The 10,482-nt window shown below is 39.6% G+C and overlaps 1 protein-coding gene across 2 annotated transcripts; it reads left to right on the top strand.

Moving 5' to 3' along the window:
- The first annotated feature begins 491 nt into the window (after positions 1–491).
- Positions 492–8,631, top strand: gfod2 (glucose-fructose oxidoreductase domain containing 2). 2 transcript variants are annotated; one of them, XM_074618851.1, is made up of 3 exons: positions 492–627; positions 2,820–3,199; positions 4,841–8,631. In XM_074618851.1, the coding sequence occupies exons 2-3, from the start codon at positions 2,947–2,949 to the stop codon at positions 5,740–5,742; spliced, it is 1,155 nt and encodes a 384-aa protein (XP_074474952.1). In that variant the 5' UTR covers positions 492–627; positions 2,820–2,946; the 3' UTR covers positions 5,743–8,631. The 2 variants fall into 2 exon arrangements, with proteins under 2 accessions (XP_074474952.1, XP_074474958.1); XM_074618857.1 differs by having other exon boundaries at positions 528–631.
- The last annotated feature ends 1,851 nt before the right edge of the window (positions 8,632–10,482 follow it).

Below are 10,482 nucleotides of genomic sequence, written 5' to 3'. Positions count from 1 at the left end.
GTCTATTTTCCAGTAAGTATATTATGAGTATATAACATACATGTATAATAAACTGTAATTGTTTTATGAATAATGCATCTTATGTGTGTAAACCAATCCTTTGGTCAATAATTGTATTATAGTGTAGTGTAATATAATATAATAATGGCAGGAGGGGTAATATTAGTATTCTTTGTCACTTCTGGAAAGTGGCATTGGTTGAACCAGTGAAGATCTGAACCACTTCCTGAACCAGTCAGCGGTATGGCCGTGCAGCGAGGCTTTGGACATCATCAATGACGTAATTGGTCTAAAACGATACAAGCCTTGATACGCGCATTGCGGAAAACTTCTTGGATTACTCGACACACGCTCCGAAGCCTCGGCACAGCACATAACATCCCTACCCGTGGCGTGGAGAAGATCATCCTATCATTCTGCCTTGAATTAATAAAAAAAAAATAAAAAAATAAACGCTCTCGGACGGGAGACGCCTCACATCGTTCACTTAAAAGAGCCGTTTTTTTTAACCGGCTCGTTCGTGACGACCCATCCCTACCACAGTGCTGCCGTCGCTACTGAAGTTACCATTAGCAACTGGGCAGCGCCCGGCGGAGCCGAGCTGTGGATGTCGTCCTGGTAAACACAGTAGGTAGACACTGTTACACTTCACTATGGGTTGTTTTTTATACCCAGTTTAAAGGTTAATTAACTATAGATATTAACTCTGTAAAGTACCTTCGTTTATCGGGAGCTTTTTGAGTGGCCCCGGCTAGCCTAACATGCTATAGCTAACGTTATCAGTAGTCTAGTCTAGCTCAGTTAGCTCCGTGTGTGAGTGAACCTCAGACTATCAGGACTGTTATGCACTCTGCAAGTTTGTGGTATCGTAAAAAAATAATATGGCTAATGCCCAACTACTATTTATCTCTCAGGGATATTTTGGTGCAGCATGGCTTTGTTATGAGACCAGCAGACAGCAACACAGCACGGCTATAGGTTAGTTTATAGGGGTGTCAGAGAGTGAGGCTTCATCTGCTGTCAGCCTGCTAAATGTGTGTAATGTGTGGCCACGCTGTTTGCACCCTGAGGTGATGCAGTGTGAAAATGGAGAGCTTATTTTCCAAAGGTTACATAGGTTAGGCAGGTGCACAGGCACACACACGTCTGTAGCTGTACAGTCATGGCTACAGGGAGACTGTCAGCTCCTGCCATACACTACTCTAATCAGTCATATGTTCTCCCATAAATACATATTCATTATAAATAGACAAAACATTTATAGTGTTTGGAGTAGTGTAGTGCAACTACCTTTGTTTAGTGCAACTACCTTTGTTTACATTTTATTTATTATTATTTATTTATCTACACTACCTGTTTTACAAGTGCAATTACCTCTGTTTACATTACATCTATTTTATATGTTATACCTCTAGTGTAACACGTCTGTTTATATTTATTTATACATCTACTTTACCTGTTTTATTTGCTTTATATCTGTGTGTTTTACCTGTTATATGTTTTTATCTACCTCGTTTAGTCTAGTCAAGTATTTGTTTTAAAGCACTGACCAGAAGTGGTAACTGTGAATCTCGTTGTATTTAATACGATGACAATAAAGCTTTCTATTCTATTCTATTCTATTGCACAACCTAATTAGAGCTCAGCCAAGAAAGAGCTGTTTACCCCCACCCTCCTACTCTAAAATAGATAATACTGTGGGCAGGTGCTCCCACCACACAAGCCCACAAAACAGCAATTACATGGACAACTGAAATCTACACAACAGTCACCGGTCCATAGCAGATAACCTGTATAAGGTCAAATTCACACATGTGATTTGCTTCAGAGGTAGAGGTGACGTTGACTTTCGGTGGGTGTGGAACATCAGAGGAATGGCATGTTAACTATGTAGCAGGACACAATGTAAGCAGCTATCAGGCAGTACTGATGAGAAAAACTGGTCTAGACCTCCATTGAACATGTTTGTCCTGTTTGGTGATACCTTTACTAGAGATGATATAAATATTATGCCATGAGACAAGTTATTGTCTGTGGTTTTGGTTATCGTAACATTGTGATATGGATTACATGTCTTAATGTCTGGTTTTAAATCCTGAACAATGAATGCATTTACATGCATGGCCATTATTGCCCACCTTAAGTATTGTTTGGAAACAACATAAGAATTAGGGCTGCCAATAGATTAAAATATTTAATTGCGATTAATCACACATTTTTTATCTGTTCATAATGTACCTTAAAGGGAGATTTGTCAAGTATTTAATACTCTTATCAACATAGTAGTGGGCAAATATGCTGCTTTATGCAAATCTATGTATATATTTATTATTGGAAATCAATTAACAACATAAAACAATGACAAATATTGTCCAGAAACCCTCACAGGTACTGCATTTAGCATAAATAATATGCTGAAATCATAACATGGCAAACTGCAGCCCAACAGACAACAACAGCTGTCAGTGTGTCAGTGTGCTGACTTGACTATGACTTGCCCCAAACTGCATGTGATTATCATAAAGTGGTGTTATTTAGCCTCCTTCTTGTTAAGCTAGTATGACATGGTTGATACTATTGGATTCCTTAGGTTTTCTAGTTTCATATGAGGTTAGTATCTTCATCTTCTATCTTCTTCTAGCATCTTCTAAAACTGAACCCGCTACAACCTAAAAACAGCAAGTTGCATTAATTGGTTAAAGAAGTTAGTGGCGTTAAAACAAACTTGCGTTAACGCATTATCACGTTAACTTTGACAGCCCTAATAAAAATGTCAATGTCACATAGCTTCATTAGTCTCCTCTTTTTTATTTTTACAGGTACTGTAAGCTCTCCTTGATTTCCAGAAACGGTCAAGGCCTTGACAGGCAGGTGGATCGCAGGCTGTTGTGATGTCGGTGAGGCTGGCCATGGTTTACACGTAAGGTCGCAGTGAGTGGCACTGCCATGTTGCCAGGAGTCGGTGTATTTGGCACGGGCAGCACAGCCCGAGTGCTGGTCCCGTTGTTGAAAGCTGAAGGCTTTGAGGTTCATGCACTCTGGGGGAGAAGCGAAGAGGAAGCGTGCTGCTTGGCAAAGGAGCTCGGCATCCCATTTCACACCAGTCGATCTGATGACGTCCTGCTGCACCAAGATGTCGACCTTGTTTGCATCTATATTCCACCCTCAATGACAAGGCAGATTGCTGTCAAAGCACTGGGTAAGAGGTCACAAACACACATACACTTTTACTAAAATGCAGAGTAGACTTTTTTACTTGTGTCAGCCTGCCCTGTCCAAAAACCTTGAGCATATTTAAAGTGTATAACTTGCACTTTTACACTAAACATTTGTGCTAAGCCTACATACATGCAGTCACTCTATCATAAATCATAAAACATATAGCATTGCTATTTGAAAAATGATAATATAGGTGGTTATTTATTTTCTTTTGTATATAAGAATTCAGAATGTTTGGATTTATGTGAAAGATGACACTCAAATAAGCTCAGTTTTCTTCCCAAACACCAGGTTCAGGTGTTATATTATAGTTTCCACTGAGACTATATTACCATCTCAGTTATACAAACTGCTAATGTGACCTGACCCAGCTGGGCGTGGCCGGTCGGCTCTGGAACAGATTTGAAATTTTTGACTGTAATGACAGTACGCCCCAACAGATGTATATACTGAAAATGGCTACATTCCTCTGTAACATATCTCTCAGGGTTTGAGATGTGATTAATGATGATCATACCCGCGACCACAGGGAACGTAGCAATTTGAGGGGGGAAAACACAAACAAACCATACAGACAAAAACTTCCCCAAATCTCACATCTGTTAGCAGCACATTGAAGCAGACATAATCAACACCTCCTCTTATCAAAGGAGCGTAGATCTTTAACGTTAACTTACTGTATCTGATGGAATTCCTGAGTGTTGACCTCAGCTTCCTGTTATAGTTGCAACTTCCTGAGTGTGTCCCCACCAAAGGACTTATCCACGGCACTACTTCCAAGGGGTACTGAAGGCTGCCGATCTCCATATATAAAAGCTATACACACCCTCTGTGCTATCACATGTGGTTGCAGGAGAATGTTGACTTATTGTTTATTCATACCAAACCCCAGGAACTAAGCAGTTTAAACTCCAAGACACCAAGTCCAACCTACATCTTCAAATCATATTTAATATACACTCGGTTGCCATTTTAAAAGGTACACCGAGCTTAAACAAATGCAGTCTAATACAACAGCCCCGCAATAAATCCTACCCTTCTTGCTGAAACCGTTTTAGAGATGCATTGAATCCACTTTTTGGCTTTTATGCCTTTTTCCACGGAAGACATTTTGACATGTCACTGTAAGAAAAGCACAGGTGTAAATAATTAAATGAATGGCTGAGTTCCATTTAGCTGCTTTAATTGGAGGGTCCTGGTATTGTGCATGCTGGCTCACTGTCACACTGGACACTTGAGTAGAACAGAGCCATCGTTAATGTTATAACTAACATCTGTGTGTTTTTCCTAGTATGACAAGTCAAAATGTCTGCTGTGAGAAAGGCCTATTTTTGAGGCTGGAAGTTTGTTTGTTATGCTGTTGAATTGTATTGTGTTCTGAGAGCTGTTTCTGTAATTTTGTCTATTCTCATTAAATGGAGGTAGTAACCAAGTGTATGTAAAACATAAATTGTGTGTACATTTTCAAAGGCAGATTAATAACAATAGCGAGTGAACACAATGCTCACCACCGTAAGATTAAAAAGAAAGAAGAAATCAATTGTTTAACCTTTTTTGTATCCAAGACAACCAAAAATCATAAAGGGGTTTTCTCTCTCTCGCTCTCTCTCTCTGTCTGCAGGTATAGGTAAGAATGTTGTGTGTGAGAAAGCTGCAACTGCTGTGGATTCATTCAAGATGGTGACTGCAGCCAGATACTACCCACAGCTGCTCAGCATTATGGGTAATACCTTGCGCTTCCTGCCAGCTTTTGTGGCAATGCGGCAGCTGCTGGTGGAGGGATATGTTGGCGAAATTCAGGTGTGTGATGTCCGGGTCTACGGCCCTAGCCTCCTGGATCAGTCGTACGGCTGGACATGTGAGGAGCTGATGGGAGGAGGCGGTCTACACACCGTCGGCTCTTCCGTCATTGACCTTTTGAGTTACCTAACTGGTGCACGTGCCCACCGCGTCCATGGCCTACTGCGAACCTTTGTACAACAAAATGGTTTGATCCGAGGCATCCGCCGCGTCACCAGCGATGATTTTTGCTTCTTCCAAATGTTGATGGGTGGAACTGGGTCCAGCTCTGGTGGTGTGTGTTCCACTGTGACCCTGAACTTCAACATGCCAGGGTCATTTGTGCACGAGGTTATGGTAGTTGGATCCACTGGGAGACTGGTTGCCAGGGGGACAGAGCTGTACGGCCAACGCAATGGGAGTAAAGGTGAGGAGCTGTTGCTAGGCGACAGTGGGTGGGCGGGACCAGAGGTGAAAGAGATGCCCCTGCCTCACCTGCGGGGGCTGAGCTCCATGGTAAAGGCACTGAGACAGTCTTTTCAGGCTCACGAGGAGCGCAGGTTATGGGCGCGAGGACCGGTTGCCGTGGCTCCAACATTCGAGGATGGTCTGTATGTGCAGACGGTGGTCGAGGCGGTGAAACGGTCCAGCTGTAGTGGAGAATGGGAGTGTGTTGAGATCATGAGTCAGGAGCCAGATCCCAATCACAACCTGTGTGAGGCTCTGCAGAGAAATAAGAACTAGATATATTTATACACCCAGTGCAACTACTACACGTGTCTGACAAAACTGGGCTCTGAATGTTTTTCCTTTAATTTAGCTGCTGAGGCAGTTTACATTACATATGACTACTTTTTGCATTTTCACATTCTGTCACATTTTGAGCAGAATATTTTGCTTTAGAAAACATAACTGTGTTGTGGATGTCTGTACCCTCACAGTTATGATTTGTTTGTACACTAAATTTGTTAACCACAGCTCCATTATTCAGATTCTCAACAGAAAATATTATTATAGGTGGGTCAAAATCTACCTGTGCCTTGTTTACCAGTTTATTACCTGTTCCATGCCAAAAAAGTAGACAGTCTTTCTTCTCACTGAAGTAATGGAGTCACGACTGCAAAATTCCTGCTGAATAAGGTTGATATACGCCACCTGTCAGCGAGGAACCACACCTATGTCAAATATTGGCCAAGAGCTAAATTCCTTGGGAGTCAAAAAAACAACCTTTCAGTGGATGTCTGTTTGACCGTTTCCTTTATCCTCAATTTAAGCAGCAGGTTTGGATACATTTCTGTATTTTAAGAAACATGCAGGTTGTTGTATTTTATTATTAATCAGAGATAGATTAAATAAGCTTATACTTTTTCTCTGTGATTGGACAAGAGTACAGCTCTTCCTCAGGTATGCTAGCACATTGGAGTTTGAGATCACAATACACCAATACGTGGTTGACTAGGCATCAGCACTGTCAAAACAAAGTTGTTAAGCTGGTACACAAGCATGTACTTTCTTCTAACAACCCAATTTTGAGTCATAACTAATTGTTGAGCCAAGCCTAGCCGTTAATTTAGTAATTTGGCTCAAATTAAAAGCCAGCTCTGAGTTTATAGTCCAACCAAGAAAACATCTCTATTGTGCGTAACATTTGGATGTATTTTGGTGTTAATTTATTCCCAACACGAATAGCACCTTATTCTGAAAGGAATTGTTTACCTCGAACAGGAATGAATATCAAAGCATGACGACGATTTGACTAACAAAGCAGAATTCAAATGATGCTCCACTGGAGCTCAGTCTCTGTCAAATTCAGAATAAGAATAATGGAGCTGTGCAGAGTTCTTTTTTTAATTTTTGGAAAGTGTAATAATAAGCATACATTTAAAGATTGCAAGAGGGGCTTGTAGGCTTTATGTTATGACATGTCATGGCATACATAAAATACCAGGGATTGAGTAAAATAAGCTATGTAGAAAACTGAATAATAACAAGTGTAATTTGTAGCATTGCCCCTCAAAATGCCCAATTGTTAAAGTGATACTTAAATCTTTCTTTTGAGCGTCACTCACACCCTGTAGGCTGGGAAACTAAGAAGTTTCCTTATTCACAGTCAGAGCAGTTATTAGTGAGCTGGATTTCATGACTGCTACAGTCGATTTCAGTATGTTTTCATAGTGGGGAAAAGTATCTAAACCATCTAAAGTACAAACCACTCCTGCATCATCCATGTGTTCTGTATGTTCAGTCATCGCTTCATTAAAATATACTTCTTCCAGATACATACACTACTTTAAGAAGCTTCAATGAGGGTGATAGTGCGACACAGACGCATTGTTTTCAGTAATATTTTAGGTAAATGTTGGCTGGAACAAACAACATATGGGAGGAAAGAGGTAAAGTGGATTATGCCTCAGAGAAAGGGGTTTATATGGATGTTTGGTACCTGTTTCCACTGTGAAAACTCACCAATGGTAATCTATTTAACCACTATTTGACACTAACTGTGAAGAAGGAAACTACTACCTTTTAATGGCCACCTATTAAGTTTACACAGGATGAGCATTTGATGCTATAGTATCACATTAAATCTTACATTAGCAGAAACAGGCTTGTCCTAGAAATTACAGATTAGTGACATTTTATAGCTGTCAAAAGTTTTAGATCCAAAGCCTGAGGGTGTTTGACAACTAAATTTAGTTTAAAATGTGTGTAAAAGGTTTGTTTACATGTGTTAACCATTGAAGTCATTTTATATGTTTTTATATTTAGATTTTTCATGCAATCTATGCATTTAAAGTTATTACGGATGTTTAAATCAAGAGAGTGGAGCCACGATCCGCCTCCATTCACCATCTTTCATTGAGTAGAACCACTGGATCTGACGTGTGCAAGAGTATAAATGTGTGCCTCCCTAACTTGCTCAGACCAAGAGAAGGAAGTGTTTATGGTTGTTGTTGTTGTAGTCACTCACTGCATCTCAGTACTGCTGAATATCCTGAATGACGTTGGGCCTCAGCGCTCCTACTGCTGAGACAGGAGGAGAAGACAGAAGCAGTGTGTTGGTTTGATTTGATTGGTCTGTTCCCTTCTTAGACCCATGCAGGATCTGCAAATAAGGATACATACACGTTACACGCTTACCTCACGCTATCCCAACAGTGCTTTACAAAAACAATTAATCAAGTTTACATTAAGTGTCTTTACAAAACACATCACATTTGCCTGCAGGATGTTCCATAACCCACCGCTATTAAAATACATTCCAACCGATTTTTCACCTTCTTGTTTTGTTTTTTTGCACTGATAACTGATAAAATGCCACATATTTAATATGCAGTGTGATGCTTTTACCAGCCGGCTCACTGCAAAAAAAGAATTTAACATGTCTGTATAAGGAAGACTTTTTGTATTTATTTATGTCTCGGTGTGGAGAAAGTTTCACATCGTTTATTCTGTTCCGTGTTTGTGTTTTCAGCCTGTGAATTTCTGTTGTAATATTTATCTTGTTTAGATTTAGTGTTGTTTTAATTGATAATATGGCTTTTTGAGCACAATGTGTTGCATTTAAGTTGGGAAACTGTACTGTTTATCTGCCTGACAGATATTTCCTTAAATAAATACAGTTGTATTCATTTAGTGTCTTTGGTCAGATTTCAGTTTATTCATTATGTAAAGACAAAATTGGCTTTTAGCTGCCAAGTCTTTGTGTATTGAAACCATAAAACACAGATGTTCAGTATCTGTTGATACAGTTCTTTACTGAGCTGATCATTACAGTAACACTGTTCTCAATATTTTTACATTTTTAACAATCTAATATTTTGTAAATCAAATATTACTGCTCAGGTCAGTTGTGTCAGTGTTCTAGACTGAGCTAGCAGCATGCTAATCTTTACCTATAATTGGACTGAATAATCACTTTCAAATATGTTACATCATGCCTCCTCCCTCATCTCCAGAGTCACCATTTCTCCATGGCAGCATTATGCTGCAGTCATGTCATGAGGGGATTACAGGTTCTGCTTCCTGCAAATATTACATTAAAAATATATATTTTGATAGCTGTTTTATAATATTAATATCAATTGTACACATTTTTATTCTAATTGGACAAGTGAAACATACCACATTAGTGGTTATAGCTTATAATTACAGATGAACATGTCATAATACAGGAACCAGATATCAAAAGCACAGTGGCCCTTTGATCAAATGAAGCAAAGGAGGTTGAGGTTGACTCCTTTATGGTACATATGGTCCCATTTTTATGAATAAATTCATCATACTTTAAAACCCCCTTGTCCCTTTACCAAATGTGCAACAGACAAAGTAACTTAGGCTCCAACGTTCAATTTCTAAAAAGACAGATTTTATTTTCATTACAAATCTATTATTTCAAATAGGAGTATTACGAGGCCTAAAGTTGTGTTTGACACATTTTCCTTTATGTATCTGTTTAATTTGAAACATTACTGTTTATTGTATTGTTAACTGATTTCAAATAAAGTAAAAACAACAACAGAAGATTCCTTTACTGTATGTAGTGATGTGTCGGTCACGAACGAGCCGGCTCTTTTAAGCGAACGATATGAGCCGGCTCTCGTCTGAGAGCCGTTTTCTTTTTCTTTAATTAATTCAAGGCAGAATGATGGGATGATCTTCTCCGCATCACGGGCACTCCATGCACTGACTGTGACTGCATGTTGTGTTAGTGACGTCCATGCAACCAATCAGGTGATGACAGACAAGGATCATACCATCAAGCAGGGACGGGCGGGGCTGAGGAGTGCGGTGCGGGAATAGCAGACAAGATGAGTGACAGTCGGAAACTAAGCAGCATGTAAAATCATGGTATTCTGGAAATTATAAGGTTTAGTATAATTATATTGAATAATTTATGTGATATATGTGCACACATAGTAATTATAGGTCAAAACTGTGCTAAATTTGTCTGAGTTATAAAATCAACAATCAATCAATCAACATTTTTTTGTATAGCCCTTTACAATAAGTGACAGTGCGTATATCAGGGGGTAACTTGTATTGATGCTGAGATGAAGCTTCATGAAGCTCGGAAGCTCTCCAGCAAATTGGTTCGCAAAAGGGTTCATCTCACGAGGCTTTATCTGGGCTTCATATGCACACGAAACCACCTATCGGCCAAATAGTGTAAAACAGGTAAATATATTCCAGATATGTGGCAGTGGTTTAACCGGGCACAGGGCAGTGAATGTGCTTGTGTAACTAAAGGAAAATGATAGATGGGAGACATAATTCGTTTTTATTCAGGAATAATAAGTTCTCAACTGTATTTTGGCTTTGGGCGTCTTCAATGACATCATTTGTCTAAAACGATAAAAGCATCGATATGCGCTTCACAGAAAACTTCCTGGATTACTTGACACACGCTCCGAAGCCTCGGCACAGCACATAACATCACTAGTAACTTGTTCCATAAAAGGCAGAAGTGGTAAAACGAAGAGC

The sequence above is a fragment of the Sebastes fasciatus genome, chromosome 2 (assembly GCF_043250625.1).
Source record: "Sebastes fasciatus isolate fSebFas1 chromosome 2, fSebFas1.pri, whole genome shotgun sequence".
NCBI lineage: Eukaryota > Metazoa > Chordata > Actinopteri > Perciformes > Sebastidae > Sebastes > Sebastes fasciatus.
This window is presented reverse-complemented; position numbering and strand designations above follow the sequence as displayed.